We start from the raw sequence: 25,023 nt of genomic DNA on the forward strand, positions 1-25,023 counted from the left end.
TACATATATTATTATGAGTGGAAAGGTACATTGCCGTTTTCTTAGCTTGCAAATGAAGTTTTTCAGACACATTGGGGTTTCTCACCTACTGTATTTGTAAACTATGTCTGCTTTAAAGGGATTCGGTCATGAGTTTTATGGTGTACCTTTTATTTTAAAGTACACTGTTTACATAACAAATAATTTACTCAACCATTTCAAAAATGTTATTCTTGAACCAACAAATTTATTTTTCTTTGTTGCAATATTGCTGTGTATGCAGCTATCTCAGTGCATTCTGCATAAGTCTAAGCTTTCAGGAGAGGCCAGCACTACACATTAGATAACCTATTGTTTCTCCTACTCCCATGTAACTGGAGGAGTCCCAAGCCAGACTTGAATTTCGTTATGATGAGTGTTATTCTGATATCTACTGGGAGCTGCTATCTTGCAACCTTCCCATTGTTCTGCTGATCAGCTGCTGGGATGAAAAGTAGGGGACTAAAGTTTATCAGAGCACAAGTCACACATGGCTGTAGCACACTGGAAAATTAACAATATGGCTAGCCCCATGTACAATTTCAAAATGAAATTTAAAAAAATCTGTTTTCATTTTTAAAACAGATTTAAATGCAGGATTATGCTAGAGAAGCTCTATTAATTCTTTTCCCATGAAATTGCTTTGCCATATTTTCTAATTCGCAGTGTGACACGGATGGTATATAAATGCTATTGTCTGTAATGTATGTGCATTGTTGTACAGGTATGGGATCTCTTATCCGGTTATCCAGAAAGTTCAAATTACGGAAAGGCCATCTCCCATAGACTCCATTACAAGAAAATAATTCTAATTTTTAAAAATGATTTCCTTTTTCTCTGTGATAATAAAACAGTATTTGATCCCAACTAAGATATAATTAATCCTTATTGGAGGCAAAACAATCCAATTGGGTTTAAATGATGTTTAAATGAGCACATAGGCTTGGAGGAATTTTAGTTCATTTGCCTCACAGAACAGCCTCAACTCAGAGATGCTGGTACAGTTCCTGGCATGAAACACCCACTTCAGGTTCTTTCACTGCATTTCTATAGTATTATGGTCTTGGTCATTTCAAAACTTATGTGTTTAAGGTTGTTGTCTTGCAGACATGACTTTCTCTTGACCTTTAGGCCATGGATGGAAACCCTAATATTTTCCAGCAAAAACAGCAAAGCAAACCAAACCATGACATCACCATATTCCACAGATGGGCTAAGGTTCTTGTGCTGGAATGTAGTGTTTCCCTTTTGCCAAGCATAACACTTGTCCTTTAAGCCAAAAAGTTCTATTTTGGCCTCATCTGTCCACCGAATGCAAAAAAGCAACAAATAGGAAAGAGTGCTATTGTGGTCAGATAAATAAGTGATATTTCCTGGTCTGCGTGAAACCATTTATTTTATTAGTATCTGTTTGAAGCTAATCATGAATCTATTAAATCAGTGCTGTCCAACTTCTGTGGCACAGCCTCCGTGGTGGAGGGCCGATAATGGAAGCTAGTTTTGACCACTCCCCTTTTTAAAACCACACCCACTTGAAACCACGCCCATGTTATCGCATGACCATAGCTATATTTATGGTGGTAGTACAGCAAAAACCTGTCATACTCTGCCTTCCCTACCCTGCCTGTGTGTGCCATACTCTGCCTTCCCTACCTTGCCTGTGTGCGCCACACTCTGCCTGCCCCACCCTGCCTGTGTGCGTCATACTCTGCCTGCCCTACGCTGCCTGTGTGCGCCATATTCTGCCTTCCCTACCCTGCCTTGGTGTGCGCCATACTCTGCCTTCCCTACCCTGCCTGTGTGTGCCATACTCTGCCTTCCCTACCCTGCCTGTGTGCCATACTCTGCCTTCCCTGCTGCCTGTGTGTATGGCACACACAGGCAGCATAGGTCAGGCAGAGTATGGCACAAACAGGCAGCCTACAGTGACACAATGCTGCCACTGCTCCTACAGTCTGCACAATAAGTATATATTAAAAAACTTTTTAATTGCAGTACCACCTCAGTATATGTTCTTTTTATAGTGTGCAGGTTTATTTTTGGGTTTCTACTGCTCCTACAGTCTGAGGTGTGAACAGGTGAACAATGCAGGGGATGAACAATGTAAGGATTAAAAGGTGTGAACAACACAGGGGATTACATTTTTAAACAATACAGGGGGATTACAGCCTGAATCTGAGGTGTTAACCATGCAGGGGGGCGGATACGATTTAAAGCTTACACAAAGGTAAATTATCAAAGCAGCCAAACAGGTGGGGGGCCCACACAGAGGGCCGCCTGTTGGACAGCACTGTATTAAATAATAATAATATTTATGCACTTGGTCTACAACTTATTATAATAAAAATATTAATATTACTAAGATTCCAAAGTGTATAGTTATACATGGTATTACATGAAGACATACACGGTGCGCTTAGTAGCTTTCCATTTTTGCCTTTTGACATGCCCACATCTTGTTTACCAAATTGTTCTCTTTAGATATTAGTGGCTTTTCAATTCTGCCATGCATACCATTGCTGTTCAGTGTTCTTCTGATGATGGATTCACAAACACTGACATTCACCAATGCAAGAGAGGCTTTTAGTTCCTTATATGTAAGCCCGGGGTTCTTTGAGATCTGGAGTATTACACAGACATTGCTCTTGGTATGATCTTTGTAGATCAACCACTCCTGGGGTGGGTGACAATAATTCTAAATTGCATTCGATTCACCTGACTGGGCTGGTGGAGTTTACACTCTTTACAATTTGTTTTGTAACCTTTTCCAGCCTGGTAATCATCAATAACTGATTTTCAGAGTTAAATGTTTGCAAATGAATAGCAGTACTTTTTTTTATTCCTTTCAGTTCTCTGGTTCTGATTCTTGAAACAATGTCGCAAAAATCTGTTAAGTAGGCTTCTGCTACAATGAACGTTCAAACTAGTTTAATTCTTAAATTAAATTTTAATGAAAAGTTCTTAGAATTACAGTTTTTGTGAGGAACCCCTGTAAGTCTACCGGAAAAAACTAAATATTGATTTTTGTGTATCCCTGATACAGATTTTAGAGTTAAAATTGACTGTTGAAAAATACTGAAAAGTTCACGTTTTTGAGAAATTATTTAAATACACAATTTTTAGCACTAAAAAGTACAAATACATTAATAGTTCTGGCCCATGAATTCTGAGGAAATAAAGGTGTTGTGATGTTGCTTAGAAAATTAATTTAAAAGACATCATTTGATGTTCCTCTTGTCAGTATTAAACAGAGCAACAACACAACACCTTTATTTTCTCAGAGTTTTTAGTTTTCCCTGACTGTAGACAGTCACCAAAATGACCAGCAGGTGGAGTGGTTGTAGCAAAACTGTCTAATATCTTGGAAAGAAAAAGAAATAATAATGTAAATTGCAAACCAGTATAAACCATACAAGAACCATAAATTAGTAGTCATATTGATAATTAAAATTTACATGTTATTGTTTTGATAAAAAAACATTGACCTTTGCAAACAGTCCAAAACAGCCAAGAGAACTGATAATGCAGTAAACTTCTGGCGAATGGGAACCATTTCCAGCAGGCTGAAAAACAAAAATATACACAAAATTTAGGTTAAATTCTCAAGCAAGACTTAACAACAAGACTTTTTTTGTGACTAAAACAATAGGGAAAATGTTTGTTTAGTATAAACACTATTCATTGAACTCATGTTAAACAAGGGGGTACGATGCCCCATTAACCCTTTCCCTGCCAAGCACTTAGCTCCTACGTGCTGGCATAAAAAGACGTTAAGCGCCAAGCACGTAGGAGCTACGTTTTCTTTACCTTGCACTTGTTCTCTGCGCTCGGCGCTTAATAAGAGCGCAAGGTAAAGAACCCCCTAGGGAACGAGCACAGGAGGGTAACTAGTGGCCCCTGGGGCGCGATCGCCCAGGGGCCCCATAGGAAGAACGACACGTAGATTCTACATGTCTGTTGTTTTCTGCTCTCCCTTCCTGAGCTCTTCCTGTGCCGCCCATTTCAGCGATCCGCTTCAGCTGCTGTGCCTGCGTGTCTCCTGTAATCTCCAGCTTCTGACCCCAAGTAAGTGCCATACACAAACACACACTTATACACTAGTAAGAACGTCCTGGCGCTTTAAGTGATCTTTATCTTTATTTATTTTACGGTTGAACTTGATGGACGTATGTCTTTTTTCAACCCAACTTACTATGTTACTATGTTACTATTACACACTTATACTTACACACACATAAATTTTTTGGGGGGGGGTTGGGGGGTTAACACATTTACAGCACTCACACTTGCACATACACATACCGTACTGTAGCACGGTGGATTTTCTATTGGTTTTATAATGATTTACAATATATACATCTGCTTTGACATATGAATCAAATCTTAGGTTTGAGTCAAGTAAAAGCAGCAGATTTTGGGACTGCTATTGTCCAGTGTTCAAGGTACAATGTCTTTGTTCTATGTATATTGCTGGGTAAACAATAAACACAGGTATTGTTACCCAGCAAATATCCTTGGAATAAACAAATAGACAGCATATATAGACAATACACTCTATGTACAACTTATCTGAGCAACAAATAAGGCCTTCTACAAAGTCTAGTTAATAGGTTTTGTTCATGACAAAAGTTTGCACACAATATTGCAGTCAGCACTTGGTGTTGAGGGTTTGCTAAGAACTCTGGGACTCCTGAAGGAGTGCTGGGACATTTGGATCATCGCTTGGCTATCGGGAACCTGAAGGTCTTGCACCAAAGGTTGTGGGGCTCCCCGATTGTGCTGAATTGATGCAGAACTGGCTATGCTTGTAACTATAATCATACTAAGATAAGTAAATCTATTTGATTCTATTATTACTTGAGTGCGTGTAAGTTATTGCTCACTAACAGTCTATCAGAAGGTTTAATCATTGATCCTGCATATGTATTATTTGTTATAAATGTCAATTAATACAAATTATTAATATTAATAAAGGTTCGCAAAATCAACACATCATCAAAAAAAAATTACATAATTGTGTAAGTGTGTGTGTACATGTAATAAACATGTACACACACACTTACACAATTATGTAATTTTGTAATTTTTTTTTGATGATGTGTTGATTTTGCAGAAGTTGAAATGACAGATCACATGGGGTATGTTCACATTGGGGCCCCTACATGCCACATACTTAGGTAAACCTAAACATATTGGGCATCATACTGTTCAGTGGACCCCTGGTGTTCAAATTCAGGGTGTTTTATCTTGGTATCTAATGCTATGCGGGAGATAAGATGCTGCAAACTAGAAGCTTTGAGAGGATTTTTGGAAATGTTATCAAAAATGCCAACTTTAGGAAAGCTTTGTGGCTTGCTACTTTGGAGTAGAAAGACATGGGTACCCATTTTGAATTCAGGGGAATGTGTACTTTCCAAAAATATATGGCTTTCTGGGGTGAGTGTACTTTTTGTAGCTTTATCCTACATAAAATTATGTAAAAGTGTTGATTTTGCAGAAGCTGGAATGACAGAAATGATAGATCATATGGGGGTATGTTCACATTGGGGCCCCTACATGACACATACTTAGGTAAACCTACTGTATACATATTGGACATCAAACTGTTCAGTGGACCCCTGGCGTTCATATTTAGGGTGTTTGGTTTTGTTGTAAAGTATGCAGCTTTCTGGAGCATTGCTTTGGAAATTTGGTAGTGTACTGCTGGGAGTTTTTGACCTATAAAAGTGAGAAATCTCCATAAAACTTTATATATTTGGTATTGGCACGTTCAGGAGACATGGGACTTTCCAAATCAGTTGTATTTTAATGCATAAAATAATTTTTGTTTCTGGTGTATGTGTTTATATTGTGGAAAATTATTATTTTTATTCATTTTTTAGACATTTAGAAGCCTAGAATTACACTTTTTCAATATGTAAGAAAGAGATTGGTGAAGATCACCTTTAAAGCTAAAGGGGATCAAGGACTTGCACTGTTCAGGAAAGTAAGAGGTTGCACTTAGGAAAGCATCATCAAAAACACAACAAACCAAAATAGAAGCACATCAAACAAATCTATTTAAGGAGAAGGCAAGGTTTAATTACTAGGGGTGCCAAATGTTAGGATAATAAGTAGATGGAATTCCCACCACTTTGCATAAAGAATACTAGCAGATGCAGTACGTACTAACTCAATTATGCAACTCAACTTTGCATGAGACAGATGCAAATCACATTAATTACTTACAAAAGTAATTACTGATGTTTGCCTCCTACAGTCTAGCACACAAGCTTCATATATAGGCGTGCATCCAGGTGGAGGCACAAACGCACATGCGCATTCTGTTTGTGGGCGCCATGTTGGTGACATCATTTACATGAAGATGGCAGCCATGACTAAGGGAGATGGACAGTATATTTAAAACTGTGATATTCAAGAAAGATACTATATTTTTAAAAACAAAAGTAAGGGATCAAGTACACACACAGGACCACTTTCATAAAGTAATAAATTGATTAGCAGCCTTTCCATGTTCTTTAACATGACAAAAAGTCATGCGATTTTTCAGATTCGGTTTGGCTAGGACCGTGGATTTGGGCAATTACCGAACCAAATCCTGGATAGTCTCAATATCTAGCGGGGTTCTAATTTGTTTAATACTGGCTCCCTTAACTGTTGCCAAACTCTCCTGTAATTCCCTTTTTGTAGCAAGGATACCCCCTTGTTACAAAACGCTCTGACATCTCATCCAATATTATATCACATTGTTCCTTATTGAAAACTATCCTTTTAACCCTTTAAAACTGTGTAATAGGTAACGACTTTGAATGAAATTATATAATAAATTATTTCTGTCAGTGTGCTTTTGATATAAATTCTATTTGTGTAACTAGAAAGGGAAGTTTGAGAACAAACTTCATGTTGGGTTGAAATCTGATCTTTTGTTGACTCCACCCACTTTTTCTAACCTTGGACCACAGTTATATAGTAAAAACCACAGTGCAAAGTTTGGGGACCCTGGTTTTAATAGTGTCTGAATGGCAGCAATTTAAATTTCCCCACTGAAAGTCAACACGTTACATCTGATTGGCGGTTGGTGGCTGCAAAGTTTAGGGACCCTAGGATTAATAGTTAAAGAATAGAACAGAACAGTGGACACCCTGGCATAAATAGTGTGAAAATTACAGAATTTTAAATTTAAACCAATAAAATTCAAAGGATGAAATCTGGCCCAGCCCATTTTTCTTATGGGCTGGCCCCCAGTGACCAGCTTTGCAAAAAACACTTTGCATAAAAATTGTGGGACTGACAGTGACTAACTTTGGAAAGTTTAACAACCCTGGAATTAATACTTAAATAATGGCATTAGTTTAAATATAAACCAATGAAATTTAATGGGTGGAAATGGATTGGCTCCGCCCAATTGTTCTAACCCTGAATATGTAGTCAGCCAGTGACTGATTGTATAACGTTTGGGAACCCTGACATAAATAGTGTGAGGAAGGCAGAATTTTAAATTTAAACCAAAAAAAAAAATCAATAGGTCAAGTCTTATTGGCTGTTGGTGGCTCCACCCACTTTTAAAAACCTAAAAATGCAGTCCCCTAGGACTCTGGTGCTAATACTGAAAGAATGGCAGCAGGTTGAATTTCCCCATTGAGAAAATCAACAGTTAAAATCTGATTGGCTTTTTCTAACTCTGAACTGCAGTTACCTGGTGACTAGCTCTGCAACGTTTGGGGACCTTCGTATTAATATTTAATGAATGGCAGCAGTTTAAATTTAAACATACAAAGTCCATAGGTGAAATCTGATTGGCTGTGGTTGGCCCCACCCACTTTTCTAAACTTGTAACATAGTCACCCAGTGACTGACTGTGCAAAGTTTGGGAACCCTGGCATCTAACCAATAAAATTCAATAGGTGAGATCTGATTGGCTGTTGGTGACTCCGCCCACCTTTTTTAAACCTAAAACTGTAGTCCCCTAGTGACCAACTGTCCCTGGGGTTAATACTGTGAGAATGGCAGCAGGTTGAATTTACCCATTAAAAGTCAATAGGCAAACCCTGATTGGCTGTTAGTGGCTCCGCCCACTTTTTCTGACCTTGAACTGCAGTTACCTGGTGCCTAACTCTGGAAAGTTTACTGTGAGAATGGCAGCAGGCTGAATCTTCCCTGTCAACATAAATGGAAAATTGGGGTGTTCGGAGCAGCATCACAAAACAACGGGGGGCTTAAATGCTTAGAAAAGCACAAGCAACCTGCTACGCTATAGGGCAGGTGTTGTTCCCCTAAAACTGTAGGAGGAGTAGCGTTTAGAAAATGGGGGGCGCTAAGAAGAAGAAGTGGAAGAATAAGCCAAAGTCAAAAAACAGTATGTTGGGTTTTTCAACCCAACACAATAAAAGTCACACATAAGTGAGCTTAAGTCCCAATTGAAGTCTAAACCTTTGTTGAATATGAGACATAATCTAACTTCACATGAAAAGCAGCATTCATCTGATGTATTGTCATATAAGCAGGTGATATTTAAGCCTGCTGATAAAAGGGGAGCTTAAGTTATTCTTGACAAAAGTTTTTATGTTAATGCAATTAAAACACAGTTGGCAGATGAGAGCGTATATTGTACACTAATCTAATGAGCCCCTTATACCTGTACAGAATAAGATAACGAGGGTTGTGGAACCAGCATATAATGATGGTGTGTTTGATGTGGACCTTAAGAATTTTCAATACAAAGTTGATAACACCTGTGCTTTACACAATTCCAAAGATCCATAAGGATTTGTAACATCCACCTGGGTGGCCAATAGTTGCCAATACTGATTCAGTATTTTCTCCTTTATCCATTTATTTAAAGGAGAAGGAAAGTGAAAAGATGATATAGGTATATTTGTTTAGACCATCAGCCACCCTCCTGAACCGCCGCATTAACAACTCACTCGCTGCTTCTGTATCGGCGCACACCATCCAGCCGAAGAATGTTCGGTCTTCATCCTTTGGCGCTGACATTTTAAAAATGTTTACATCACTTCCACCCAGTGATGTAATCGGGCGCGCTTCTGTCACTGCCCTTACTACCCTTAACGGAGCCATATTTGCTCAGCACGGTTACTATTAGATGTAAGTGGCTTATACAGTTGTTTTTAGTATAGGATATCTTTAATAAATAATCCTAATTCTGTTTGTTACTGGTTTTGTGTGGGATGGCTTTTGGATGTGGGACTGTGGTTGTGGGATAGTGGGACTGTGGCTGTGGGATGGCTGGGACTGTGGCTGTGGGATGGCTGGGAATGTGGGATAGTGGCACTGTGGGATGGCTGGTGGATGTGGGATAGTGGGACTGTGGCTGTGGGATAGTGGGACTGTGGCAGGACTAGTAAAAACACAGGAGCATTCCGATTGGACAATAGAGTGAAGTGGGTGGGGCTAACGGGGTCTAGCATTTCTTCAGGGACTGCAGATCTTGAACGGAAAAAAAAAAACAGCTCTCTGCTGTGCAGTGCACATGTCTTTGTCCGGGACAATCTGTGTTCAGTGAGACAAGAAGCTGCAGAGGCTAGGAGCAGGTACTGTATTTACTGACAAGACTTTTCCATGTCAGAGCCAGATTAACCCTTTCACTGCCAGCCGTTTTGGTCAAAGCGGAACTTGTATTGCCAGACAGTTTTTGAACATTTTGCACTGTTTCACTTTAGGGGCCTTTCCTCTGGGGTACTTTTAGTTTACCCAGGAAAACAATATATAGTTTTTTTCAGGACAAACTAAGCTTTCAAAATATGGTAGAATTTTGGTGTAATTCCAATTCTGTAACAAGATATAGGCTTCTAAATGTATAAATTTTTTAAAAAAATCATATTTTCCATAATATAAACACATATACCAGAAACAAAAATTATTTTATGCACAAAAATACAACTGATTTGGAATGTCCCATGTCTCCTGAACGTGCCAATACCAAATATATATAGTTTTATGGAGATTTCTCACTTGTATAGGTCAAAAACTCCCAGCAGTACACTACCAAATTTCCAAAGCACTGCTTCACATAGCTGCATACTTTAGATTTCAAGGCCAAAACTTCCACTCACAGAAGGTTTATCCCAGAAAATTACACATTTCTGGAAAGAACAGATTCTGGGGAATCCAAAATAGGCACAATTGTCTGTCTACTCCAAACTATCAAGTCACAATGCTTTCCTAAAGTTATAGGTTTTTATCAAAATTTTTGAAGTTTTTAAAAAATCGCTTCAAAGCTTCGAGTCTATAGTATCTTATCTCCTACAGGTCATAAAGTAACCAAATAAAACACCCTAAATATGAACGCCAGGGGTCCACTGAACAGTTTGATGCCCAATATGTATAGGTTGACATAAGTATGTGGCATGTAGGGGCCCCAATGTGAACATACCCCCATATGATCTATCATTTCTGTCATTTCAGCTCCTGCAAAATCAACACATTTACATCATTATATGTGGGATAAAGCTAGTAAAAAGTATGCTCACCCCAGAAAGTCATATATTTTTGGAAAGTACACATTCCCCCGAATCTAAAATGGGTACCCGTGTCTTTCTACTCCAAAGTACCAAGCCGCACAGCTTTTCTAAAGTTAGCAATTTTGATGACATTTCCAAAAATCCCTTCAAAGCTTCCAGTTTCCAGCACCTTATCTCCCACATAGCATTAGGTACCAAGATAAAACACCCTAAATTTGAATGCCAGGGGTCCACTGAACAGTTTGATGCCAAATATGTATAGGTTTACCTAAGTATGTGGCATGTAGGGGCCCCAATGGGAACATACCCAGATATGATCTATCATTTCTGTCATTTCAGCTCCTGCAAAATCAACACATTTACATCATTATATGTGGGATGAAGCTAGTAAAAAGTATGCTCACCCCAGAAAGTCATATTTTTGGAAAGTACACATTCCCCCGAATCTAAAATGAGTACCCGTGTCTTTCTACTCCAAAGTACCAAGCCGCACAGCTTTTCTAAAGTTAGCAATTTTGATGACATTTCCAAAAATCCCTTCAAAGCTTCCAGTTTCCAGCACCTTATCTCCCACATAGCATTAGGTACCAAGATAAAACACCCTAAATTTGAATGCCAGGGGTCCACTGAACAGTTTGATGCCCAATATGTATAGGTTTACCTAAGTATGTGGCATGTAGGGGCCCCAATGGGAACATACCCAGATATGATCTATCATTTCTGTCATTTCAGCTCCTGCAAAATCAACACATTTACATCATTATATGTGGGATGAAGCTAGTAAAAAGTACGCTCACCCCAGAAAGTCATATATTTTAGGAAAGTACACATTCCCCCGAATCTAAAATGGGTACCCGTGTCTTTCTACTCCAAAGTACCAAGCCGCACAGCTTTTCTAAAGTTAGCAATTTTGATGACATTTCCGAAAATCCCTTCAAAGCTTCCAGTTTCCAGCACCTTATCTCCCACATAGCATTAGGTACCAAGATAAAACACCCTAAATTTGAATGCCAGGGGTCCACTGAACAGTTTGATGCCAAATATGTATAGGTTTACCTAAGTATGTGGCATGTAGGGGCCCCAATGGGAACATACCCAGATATGATCTATCATTTCTGTCATTTCAGCTCCTGCAAAATCAACACATTTACATCATTATATGTGGGATGAAGCTAGTAAAAAGTACGCTCACCCCAGAAAGTCATATATTTTAGGAAAGTACACATTCCCCCGAATCTAAAATGAGTACCCGTGTCTTTCTACTCCAAAGTACCAAGCCGCACAGCTTTTCTAAAGTTAGCAATTTTGATGACATTTCCAAAAATCCCTTCAAAGCTTCCAGTTTCCAGCACCTTATCTCCCACATAGCATTAGGTACCAAGATAAAACACCCTAAATTTGAACTCCAGGGGTCCACTGAACAGTTTGATGCCCAATATGTATAGGTTTACCTAAGTATGTGGCATGTAGGGGCCCCAATGGGAACATACCCAGATATAATCTATCATTTCTGTCATTTCAGCTCCTGCAAAATCAACACATTTACATCATTATATGTGGGATGAAGCTAGTAAAAAGTACGCTCACCCCAGAAAGTCATATATTTTTGGAAAGTACACATTCCCCCGAATCTAAAATGAGTACCCGTGTCTTTCTACTCCAAAGTACCAAGCCGCACAGCTTTTCTAAAGTTAGCAATTTTGATGACATTTCCAAAAATCCCTTCAAAGCTTCCAGTTTCCAGCACCTTATCTCCCACATAGCATTAGGTACCAAGATAAAACACCCTAAATTTGAACTCCAGGGGTCCACTGAACAGTTTGATGCCCAATATGTATAGGTTTACCTAAGTATGTGGCATGTAGGGGCCCCAATGGGAACATACCCCATAATGATCTATCATTTCTGTCATTTCAGCTCCTGCAAAATCAACACATTTACATACTTTATGTGGGATAATGCTACAAAAAAGTACGCTCACCCCAGAAAGCCATATGTTTTTGGAAAGTACACATTCCCCTGAATCTAAAATGGGTACCCATGTCTTTCCACTCCGAAGTACCAAACCGCAAAGCATTTCTAAAGTTAGCAATTTTGATGACATTTCCAAAAATCCGCTCAAAGCTTCCACTTTGCAGCATCTTATCTCCCACATAGCATTAGGTACCAAGATAAAACACCCTGAATTTGAATGCCAGGGGTCCACTGAACAGTTTGATGACCAATATGTATAGGTTTACCTAAGTATGTGGCATGTAGGGGCCCCAATGTGAACATACCCCATAATGATCTATAATTTCTGTAATTTCAGCTCCTGCAAAATCAACACATTTACATACTTTATGTGGGATAATGCTACAAAAAAGTACGCTCACCCCAGAAAGCCATATATTTTTGGAAAGTACACATTCCCCCGAATCTAAAATGGGTACCCGTGTCTTTCCACTCCAAAGTACCAAAACGCAAAGCATTTCTAAAGTTAGCAATTTTGATGACATTTCCAAAAATCCGCTCAAAGCTTCCACTTTGCAGCATCTTATCTCCCACATAGCATTAGGTACCAAGATAAAACACACTGATTTTGAATGCCAGTGGTCCACTGAACAGTTTGATAACCAATATGTATAGGTTTACCTAAGTATGTGGCATGTAGGGGCCCCAATGGGAACATACCCCCATATGATGCGTCATTTCAGAAAATCAACACATTTGCATCCTTTATGTGGGATAATGCTACAAAAAAGTACACTCACCCCAGAAAGCCATATATTTTTGTAAAGTACACATTCCCTCAAATCTATAATGGGTATCCATGTCTTTCTACTCCAAAGTACCAAGCCGCAAAGGTTTCCTAAGTTTGCTGATTTTTGTGATATTTCAGAAAATCGCCTAAAAATGTTGCAGTTTGCCGCATTTATCTCACACAATATCTTGCGTACAATGGCAAATCACCCCCAATAGGAACACCAGAGGTCTACTGAACAGTTTGATGCCCAATATGCATAGATATACCAAAGTCTGTGGTATGTACTGACCCAAAAATGAAAATAGCGTATATGGATTTCTCGCCTGCCAACCCAGCTTTTGCATACAGAGCCCCCTGTCAGTGTATTATGTGCAGTAACACCCCCAAACTATACAGAAAAACCCAGAAAACCATATATTTTTGGAAATTACACATTCTGACAAATCCAACATGGGTAAAGAGTCCTTTTTACACCAAAGTACCAAGCCGCAAAGCTTTTCTAAAGTTAGTGGTTTTTATGATATTTCAGAAAATCGCCTAAAAATTTTGCAGTTTGCCACATTTATCTCACACAATATCTTGAGTACAATGGCAAATCACCCCCAATAGGAACACCAGAGGCCTACTGAACAGTTTGATGCCCAATATGCATAGATATACCAAAGTCTGTGGTGTGTACTGACCCCAAAATGAAAATAGCGCATATGGATTTCTTGCCTGCCAACTAAAGCTTTTGCATAAGAGCCCCCTCTCAGCATATTATCTGCTGTAACACCCCCAAACTATACAGAGACCCCCAGGAAACCATATAGTTTTGGAAAGTACCCATTCTGATATATCCAACAAGGGTAAAGAGTCCTTTCTACACCAAAGTACCAATCTGCAAAGCTTTCCTACAGTTATTGGTTTTTATGACATTTCAGAAAATCGCCTAAAAATGTTGCAATTTGCCGCATTTATCTCACACAATTTCTTGCGTACAAAGGCAAGTCACCCCAAATAGGAACACCTATGGTCTACTGAACAGTTTTATGCCCAATATGCATAGATATACCAAAGTCTGTGGTATTCACTGACCCCAAAATGAAAATAGCACACATGCATTTCTCGCCTGCCAACTCAGCTTTTGCATACAGAGCCCCCTGTCAACGCATTATGTGTCGTAAAACCCCCAAACTATACAGAGACCCCCAGGAAACCATATATTTTTGGAAAGTACACATTCTGAGGAATTCAAAATAGGTAAAGTTATTTTTCTACACCAAAGTTACACCTGGCAAAGCTATGCTAAAAACAGATCAGGAATACTAATACAGGGATAAAAATGCAATAAAACCACAAAAATTGTGCAAATTAGTGAAACAACAAAATAAGTAACACAACAGTGTAATTAGTGGTCAGAATATCTGATCCAGTAGTCACGCTGTCATAATAAACAGTTTTTAAGAAAAAGAAACTAAAAACAAAGTGGTAAAAAAAAATTAAAATAAATAAATAAAAAATATTTGTGTATACATGTGTGTACATGTGTAAAAGTTGTGTGACAGTGTGTAAGTGTGTATATTAGTGTGTATAGGTGTATAAAAGTCTATATAGGTGTATATGTGTTCAAAACAAAAAAAACAAAAACAAAAAAAAAAATAAATGCAAAATTGTGTGCTGTATGTGTGTGTAAATGTATGTAAGTGTGTATAAATGTGTATAAATGTGTATAAATGCAAAGAAAAATCACCCTTACCTGTCCTGAAGCTTGCCTGGTCCTGGTGCTGCAGTCCTGTCCTCCATCTCGCGTGAACACCCGTGGGCGTGAGAGGAAGCAGGAAGCAGAAGGGAGCCGGCAGGTAAGAGCAGCAGACGCGATGCGTCTGCTGCTTGGGGTGGGGGCCCCTGCGACGATCGCGTTGCAGGGCCGGCCTGACAGCCCCCCTGGCTCGTTGCCCAGGGGGCTGTCATGCTTAAAAGCTCTCTGCCGAAGCGGCACATGCCGCTTCTGCAGAGAGAATGCTTATCTGCCAAACAACGTACGGCGCACGTTGTTGGCAGATTAGCTCTTTCCCTGCAACAACGTACGCCGTACGCTGTTGGCAGAGAAAGGGTTAAGCAACAGAAAGGTGAGTTCAGGAAATATGTTTATGACGGTATTAAGGCTAAGTTATTGAGCTCATGTTGTTTTTTTTCCTTCTCCTTTAAAGTTTTGCAACCCATTGTATGCAATAAAAAATCTTTCTTGAGAGATACAAACCAGCTGCTTAATATTTTAAAGGAAAAAGAAAGTCAAAGTCACTTGGGGGTGCCAAAATGTTAGGCACCCCCAAGTGACTTTGACCACCTACCTTTTACCCTGGCCCGGGGTAGCTGCCGGCGCTTACTTCTTCCTGACTCGCTGCGCGCGCATGCGCAGTAGAGTGAAAAGCCGAACTTAACCATTAAAGTCGGCTTTTCACTTTTTCCAAAAAGAAAATATACCCTAACATTTTGGCACCCCCAAGTGATTTTGCCTTTCGTTTTCCTTTAAATGATTGTAAGGTTACGGATCAAACACTGTTAGCTAGTTTAGATGTTAATTGTTTATATACATCTACAGCACATACAGCTGGTTTCAATGCAGTTGGAAAATGGTTGCCGAGTATAGTGAGAAAGAAAAGACATTTTTTTTTATGAGTTTGCTGGAGATTGTACTTTATGACAGTTATTTTATGTTTGGTGACACCTTTTACAAACAGTTACAAGGTATGGCTATGGGGAGCAATGTAGTTCCCACATATGCCAACTTGTATACGGCTGATTTTGAGAATACATTTGTCTCTAACTCATTTCAGCAATATTGTTCCTTTTATTATCGATATATCAATTATATTATTTTTTGGGAAGGATCTGTGGATATATTGGTAGAGTTCCATCAGTTTTTCAGCTAGGCAGTACCCAAACATGAATTTACTTTTGGTGCATGATATACAAAATGTGAAATTCTTGGATGTCACTATCCGAAAAATAGGTACACAAATATAAACTGATTTATATCAAAAGCATACTGACAGAAATAATTTATTACATAATACCACTTTTCATTCAAGGTCGCTGTTAAAATCGTTACCTGTTACACATTTTAAAAGGGTTAAAAGGATAGTTTCCAATAAGAAACAATGTGATATAAGATTGGATGAGATGTAAGAGGAGCATTACAAGACAGTTTGGCAACAGTTAAAGGTGACTCTATAAAACAACTTAGAACCCAGCTAGATATTGAGACCAAGGAGAAAGGTGAAAGGCTGGCATTTGTGAGCTAGTAGCTAGTGAACACATGAGGTTGATTCTCAGGAAACACTGGCAGGTGTTACAAATGGGTACATCCAATGTTAAAGAATTTTCTATACCAACCATGATGGCTTACAAATGGAATAAGAATTTGAAAGACCTTTTGGTCAGGGCTGATATAGGTTCACAAAAGAAATATACCCAATGATTTTTGGGTACCCCTAAAATGTGGACATTCCCATGTCTGTCCTGTGCACACTGCAATAATATTATAAGGGGTGAGTCTTTTACACACCCACATATGGGTAGAAGTATCCCAATTAGAAAATACTTCACATGTAACTCTACGTATGTAGTTTATCTTATTAAGTGTCCTTGTGGCCTTGCATATGTAGGGGAAACGACACAGAAGGTAAAAGATAGAACTAAACAACATAAATCCAATATACATTGCAATCAATTGCAATTACCTATACCTGCATATTTTAATGAAATAAAACATTCATCACAGTTCAGATATCAAGTAATAGATAATGTTGATCCACTTAGACGGGGAGGAGAAACACAGCATGTGCTTTAGAAATTGGAAATGTGCTGGATTAATACATTAAGTACCCTGTCACCTGGTGGCCTTAATAGGGAATACAGCCCTATGATGTTTATATAAGTAAGTCAATGTCAAGTGCTTGTTTTTAACAAATATTTGTGTTTTGTGTTTGAACTTTTGATTACAAATTTGTCTATCTTTTTAGGACAGTAAGATTTAAAGATTTAAATTGAGATTTAAAGCTCCTGATCCATAATAGTTCAGGGGTGATTTGTCCCCTGAATTTGGCATTGGAGCCAGAAATATATTTGGTGGATGGAAGTACATTAAGTAAGACATTCATTCACTGTAAGTTTCAATACCTGGCTAATTTGTCACATGTGATATATGCCACAGGGCACTTACTATATTGTAATCAGAGATTACACACAGACATTCAGTGTATATTTGGAAACAATTTAATGTTTTTCACAATGTTTTTTCACACAACATATTCACAAAATATTATGGGTTAAATGGAGGTTAACACTGATGTGCCCCTCCTCTTCCTGTGGGTATTTAACCCTGGATTGTATTTGTACTAACAGGCTTGATAAAGGGCTGGATTGAAGCCCAAAACGTTGCCATTGGCACTTTAGTAAAGTCACATTTCAAAGTTACCGGTGTGCTGTGGTTTTCATCATCCTTGTGCGTATCTTCCTGCTACTGGTACACTGCTCTGGCAAGTGTTTCTTTTCTTATCTAAGTTTTACATTTCAGCACCTGATTGTATTAATCTAGAGTTCTACAGTACTTTGATAATGTTGCAGATATATCAGCACTAGCTATATTCAGTTTGACTAGGTATTCAGAGTATTTGTCTGGTTCCTTAATGCAGCTAGTCTATACTCCAATGCCTACAGTCACTGGTAGAGCTTAACCCTTTAGGGCTCTGGCACACGGGGAGATTAGTCGCCTGCGACTAATCTCCCCAAATCGCCATCCCACCGGCGACAATGTAAGTCGCCGGTGGGATGGCACACGCTGCGCAGGCAAAACGCCGAAGTTGCCTCGCGGGCGACTAATCTCCCCATGTGCCAGAGCCCTTAAGCTTAACTACTGCTCAGTACCTGCTGGTCATTAACCAACTACTATATGACTGCAACCACTTGTTGCAATTAAAGATAACTGCTGTCTATCGGCCCCAAAAAAATTTTTGGGCTGACCTCCCCTTAACTCTGTGTACTTGCACCCAGGCGGAAGCTGTACTTTTCAGTGCAGATAAATGGAGCTGCACTAGAGAGCAGATCTGTTTCTCTCTGCCTACAGAAAAAACACTCCATGTGCACTTGGCCTAACTGCATTTTGTTTTGGTCCATCTATCAGAGCTTATACAGTAACAATCAATGCTCCTTTAGACTAATGTCACATGGGACTGATTCACAGCCTGTGGCTAAATGCAGGTCGAGAATCATCCCCTCCTCTGGTATCACCCTTCTCCTGCGATAGCCCTGGTGTAGGTACCAGACCCAAGTCAGTGGCTGAAGCATGGGAGACGACTGAGGCACCGGAGACCGCCTACGTTTATCTGCAAAATCATCCCCTAGTGGCAGCACTAAGAGCTCACTGATTTGGTACAACAACAATACAAATAACACAAATACTTACCAAAAGTCGCCTGCAATAACCAAACTTCCTACTGCTGTCAATATTTGTCAGGACAAAAGAAAATGTTTCACTGTAAGAAATTACAAGAATTTATACATTAGCAAACACAGTTAAATCTAATTTAATCAAATCTATATTACACAGAGATTTTCCTTAAAGGGAAACTGCCACTATTTTTAAAAAAAACAAAAAAAAAAAAACACACATATACTGGCCATACACACGCAGATTTAACAAGCTAATTCAATCTGTTCAGACTCCAATATTTTGGCCTATTGAGAGGTGTGAAAATTGGGTAAAGACCTTATTGGAAAAATAAATGCAATACTGGCAAAGGGAAGCAAAGGGACCTGATTTGGCCACCCACATGCTGTGCTAAATTGGGGTAATTCAGTCACTGGCCTTAGAACAAACAATTGGATCTAACAGTGGAGCCAATGGTGGCGGACTAGTAAATTAAGTTTAAAATGGAGGGATGTGATAGTAAGCATTAAGGTAGCACAACATAAATGTTAAATGGAATTGTGTTGGGAATCTTCTTAAAGGGAAACTATATCCCCCATTTTACATGGGTTCATTCAGTTGGGCTTACTTTGAAAAAGCACATACTGTATATACTCGAGTATAAGCCTAGTTTTTCAGCACCCAAAATGTGCTGAAAAAGTCACCCTCGGCTTATACTCGAGTCAGGGGCCATAGGTCCCTCCAGACTAGCACCCTCTGTCTTTTGTGTGCAAATTAGGCCACCCGCAACCAGACCCTCCAGTGCCCTGGCCCGCTCCCAAATTCATCTTCATCTACCGTTCTCACCTGTCCCATTCTGCACTAGACATTGCACTTTATATTCTATATAATCTATATATAGTTTTGAATGATTTTAACTCTTTGTGTTTTATCTGGGTTGCTGTTTGAGCTAAGGGGGTAGTACTCTTAAGGTATCATTATTGATACCATATTGTTTTTGTTGACCCTCTTCTCCACTTACAGAACTAATTTACTGTTTTCCTTTGAAATAAATATTTAAAAACATATACCCCACTGATGCCTCATTTAATGTAATTGTAATGGTATTTATTTTGATTATTGAAACTTAGCAATAGCCGCTGCATTTGACACCCTATAGGCTTATACTCGAGTCAATAAGTTTTTCCAGTTTTCTTAGGTAAAATTAGGTACCTCGGCTTATATTCGGATCGGCTTATACTCGAGTATATACGGTAAGTACTATCTGAACTTCCAGTGATAAATATCAAAGTATTTAATTTTTACACAGACATACATAATCTGATTCCACAGATTCCATAAATGGCTGGCAATGTCTTCCAGTCCCCCTCGGTCTGTTTCACTGTAATGCAACTCCTCCCCCAGGCTGATGTCCCACTGAGCGGTTTAATCACCCGAAATAGATCTCTGCTATTGCAGGCAACTAACTTGCTTCCGTTTTAAAAAGTTGCCTGCAGGAGGAAATTTTGTTCAACTTCGGAAATACTGAAGCGATGCTAAGGGCTTTCCACCGATGACTCCTATTGTTGCTGGTATAGCAGAGTTCTATTGTGGGCAACTAAACCACTGTGTCAGGCATCAGCCATATCTTCCAATGTCATAGGATAGATTCTGCGGTTAGTGGAGACTTCCAAACCCACAATTCATTACTTTCGGTTTAAGGGATCTTAAAGGACAATGAAAGGTTAATATAAATTAAAAGTAAGTCTAAAGGCATTCTTTTTAAGTACTTACTCCATATCTAAATTCCCAGATCCCTGCTTGCTTCTCTGAGATATGGTGCTGGCAGCCTACAGCAGTGTGAAGACTACAGTGACATCACTGAAATCTCTCTGTCCTTCCTGTAGGCGATTTACTTTATTGCCGGTGGGAAAATATTTTGAAGAGATCAGTCACCTGTGTTAGTGAAGGTATACCTTGGGCGACTAATTTCTCCGCTGCCAACAAGGAACGGTAAAGGTAAAAGATAAAATTGGGTTTGTTTTTTCTGGAAAAGAGGTACGCAGTGACCTTAGAAGACACTGTAAATAAAGAGTGGGAAATCCTGTTGTCACAGAAATGAACAAGCATTTATATGGAGGAATAGTGTTTTCATTAGAAGCAACAAAAAGCTATAATTGCTCATTTTCAGATGTTCCAAGCATTAAAAGAGCGGTTCAAATTCAAAAATAGTCCGGTCCGAATTAAAAAATAGTGGATTTGGTGCAACCCTAAATCAGAGCAACAAAAATGTAGCCTTACAGAAAGAAGAAATGTTTTCAGGCTATACATCTCAATTTTATTTAAAGATTATGACTTTTCTAGAATGCTTCAGTTGGTTAAACAAGAAACAGACATTATCTGGTATGTACAAATCATTTTCTTGTCTGACTTGTCTGAATTAAGAAGCGATGTTATTGTAGTTATTTATGTGCTGATGACATATTTTTAAGCGTTATTTTAAAGCATGCAATATATTTATGCGTTATTTCGTAGCACGTGATATTAGCGCACGCTATTACGCACATAACCATTACTTTCTGAAAACTACTGTTCTGGAAATTACCATTTTTCTGAAAACTGGAGGATGCATCACTCTAAGATGATCACATACTTGAAAAAATCCGACTGCAAACTCCATCTTGTCACCATAGACAATCACCAACTGCAGTTTTGTTTAGTAACGCCTACTCCTGGGAGGCGTTAAGTTTCACAGTAATTATTGCCACATTTTATGCTTTTAAAGCTTCAAATAGGTCTGTGAATTATGCATTAGTATTATTTATATTCGATAATTACCTCAATGCGATGGAAATAACGCTTCGCGGTAATCAGGATTTTTGCGCATGCAATATGAGTAGTAACGCATGCGAAATGACTTTGATGAATCGGTACTTAATTATCAAACACTTTTTAACGCATAAAACTATGTGTTTGTCGTTAACGACCTTTAGTGAATCAGCCCCAAAGAGTGACATCTGATTGGCGGTTGGTGGCTCCACCGACTTTTTCTAACTTGGAACTGCAGTTACCCAGTGACTAACTCTGCAAAGTTTAGAGACCCTAGGATTAATAGTTAAAGAATGGCAGCAAATTTAAACCAATAAAAGTCTATAGGTGAAATCTGATTGGCTGTTGTTGAACCCCCCCAATTTTCTAAACTTGGAACATAGTCACCCAGTGGAAAACTGTGCAAAGTTTTGGAAACCTGGCATTAAACCAATAAAAATCAATAGGTGAAATCTGATTGACTTTTTCAAACCTAAAACTTCAGTCCCCTAGTGACCACCTGTGAAGAGTTTGGGGATTCTGTTGTTAATACCTGTGCAGCAGGTTGAATTTCCTCCATTGAAAGTCAAAAGGTAAAATCTGATTGGCTGTTCGTAGCTCTACCCACTTTTGGGAATTCAACAAATATCATATAATATCATATTTTCATTTATGTTGACCCCATGACTATGTGATTCAAGTTTGGGGAGTGTAGCCTCAAAGCTGTAAGATTGGCAGCAGTTTCAATTTCCCCATAAGTCAACTGGTGAAATTTGATTGGCTATTGTTGGCTCCTCCCACTTTTAGTCATCCAACAAATGTCGCTGTTTCATTCGGGGGGGGTGTTGTACCCCTATAACTGTAGGAGAAGTAGCATTTAGAAAATTGGGGGCGTTAAAAATAAGAAGAAAAAGAGGAAGAAACGGAAAGAACAGTATGTTGGGTTTTTCAACCCAATTATAATTATTTGGATGTTACCCTATTTATTGTAGATAACTGAATTGAGAGTAAATTATTTAGAATAACTACAGATAGGAATGGCACTAATAAATGTGAACGGAAAAAATGTGGGGCCTTTCAGTTTGTTCTTCCTAAAAAAAAACATGTGCGTCTCTAATAATAAAAAAAAGCATACTTCACTATTGTTGCCATTCTGATTAAGAGACAGGATAACCAGTATGTAATATTTGAGCATTCAGCTTTCTTTTAGACAGAGGAGAAACTGCACACAGACACCATGCTTCTCTTCCTTCAGGAAGTCTCAACTTTATTAACACTTCTGCATTAACACACAGACATTGTGTCACATGACACCAGATCAGCGTGAGATCTGTATGAGAGCACATATATTATTACATATCTTAACAACTATCCAGTATTCCTGTTTTTATCCTGAAGGTTTTTGTTGACTTCATAAATTTATTTGCCTCATATATCCCCCACATCTGGTGAGTAGGCAATCTCCCCAGAGTATTGGTAGTGCACTGCACTTTCACTATTTGGCTTATATAAGGAAATAATACACTTGCACCAAAATGAAAGCTTTATTGTGCAGAATTATTCTGCACCAGGAGAATTATTCCATAGCAAGGAACTCTATTCACATCAGGATAAAACGACGAGCAGACTTTCTTTTATCCTATCCCTTACAAATTTCATACTAAACTGACTGACTGAATTTAAATTTTGAGTATTTAAAGTGAAATAATAAACTGTTGACTATCCATATATTGGTTTTGGCCAGATCTGTCTATTACTGAAAACCAGAAAAAGCACCAGATCTTAAAGAATTTACCAGCTTTATTAATACTTCTAACAAAATGCAATATTATGAGGCAAAGAATAAAAATACTTTGTTAATATGTTTTGAAGTGCGCTTATGGTTTTTTTTTAGGTTACATGTGCATTATTTGCCTCCTTTTTTCTCTTCTTCTGTGTACTCGACTATATTGTAATATTGTTTTCATATTGTTGACTATAATAATAACATAGTAAGTTAGGTTGCAAAAAGACACTAAGAACTAAGTTTTCTTTTATTAGGCCAGCATGGATATAAAACTTACTGGCCTAAAACTGCCAGGGTGAGATCATAATCCCTTTGTAAATATAGGAATTCCTTCCTCCAATCCAATGAACAATTTTGTAATAAATAAATTGTATCCAGAATTTGCAAAATTTAAGTGCCCGAATTCCGTTTGTCACAAAAAAAATTTTGGTTTGTGCACATCAGCACTGAACTTAATCAGCAGGTAGTCCCTGTTCCCGATTGGCAATAAGAATAGTGAAGGCATGCCTCTTACTACATGTGTGTAGAGGCAAGCGCTCTGCATACACTAACAAAGCATTCTGTCGACCAGTAACAAAAAAGCCACAGCCGGCTAGGGAACGTACTTAAAGGGGACCTGTCAGCCTAAAAAATAATTCCAAATTGTTTTCTATTGTGTTTGTCAAGTAAAATAAACTTCACATACACTATAAAAATTATTTTAAGCTTATTTTCTTTAGCCTTAGAATTCACAATTGCAGGAAGACGACAGTTGCCATTTTGTGGACACTTTTGTGGACACTTATTAAGGCAAGCTTTGTATCTTGCCAAAATCTTGTTTCTGTGCCAGTATGGGGGGACCAGATGCTCATGCCTATGCACTGGTTATAAAATTAGATGGTGAGGATAGAGGGGGAATGTGAGGAGAGCAGCAACATGTAAAAAGTTCTGAATTCAAAGTGAAAGTAACTGTCTGCCCCGCCTCTATGCCTTAGGCATAGAGGCGGGGCAGGCAATATATGATTGACAGCTGGGATTTTTAAATGCTTTTATAATGGGTATGGATATGTTAATAAAAAATGAGTTTGATGTTTAATTTGAAAATGAACTTTATTATACAGCTTTTTAAAGTGTGGGTGACAGGCCAACTTTAAGCAGGAGGTATGCCTAAAAAACAAAATGTTGCTTCGATCTCAACAGGTAGAGACAGTAATCAGTATATATTGCAAAATTGTTTCACATGGCCTAGAGAATGTGTTCTGGCAATTTTTTCATATAAAAGTTATTCCCCTTAAAGGTGTTGTTCACCTTTTCTTACTGCTTCCCATAAAATGATAATGTTCCCCTAAACCTGCTAACCTATGTTTCACGCATAGTATGCCTCCATTTAGCAGAATACACAATTTAAAACCTACTATTATAACTGCAGTTCTCCAACAGGCATCAAAGAAAGTCTTTAAGGGGGCGGATCGTTCATCCTTCATGCAGGTAGCGTCCTGACATCAGAGACTGTGCTTTTCCCATACTTTGCTCCCCCCTCCCTCCGCCATCATTTGTATCCAATCAAGAGAGCTGCTCACTGACACAAACACAGTTGTATTAATTTGCCAAACTGGGCACAACTACACCAGAAGAAGCACAACGTGAGCACAACGCCTGCTTTTGTCTGATATACCTCTTGCATTCTTGGGAAAAATGTGGCAATTATACTCAAAATTGACACGCAACACTGCATCAACGTAAGTGAAAGCACCCTTATATTATCCATAGTGGTCTTTACTGTGAAGGAGGTGAATCTGAAAAATGCTTTTGT

General features: G+C 38.6%; 1 protein-coding gene across 2 annotated transcripts in view; it reads right to left on the minus strand.

Annotated features, from left to right (window-relative positions):
- The window catches only part of dennd2d (DENN/MADD domain containing 2D), a 91,476-nt gene that overhangs the window by 40,482 nt on the left and 25,971 nt on the right, over positions 1–25,023 (minus strand). For both annotated transcript variants that reach the window (XM_012955901.3, NM_001126766.1), the window contains 2 exon segments: positions 18,695–18,764; positions 3,504–3,581 (listed from right to left, as the gene is read on the minus strand). In XM_012955901.3, the coding sequence (XP_012811355.1) occupies positions 3,504–3,581; positions 18,695–18,764 (148 nt within the window).

The sequence above is a fragment of the Xenopus tropicalis genome, chromosome 2, assembly GCF_000004195.4.
Source record: "Xenopus tropicalis strain Nigerian chromosome 2, UCB_Xtro_10.0, whole genome shotgun sequence".
Classification (NCBI taxonomy): Eukaryota; Metazoa; Chordata; class Amphibia; order Anura; family Pipidae; genus Xenopus; species Xenopus tropicalis.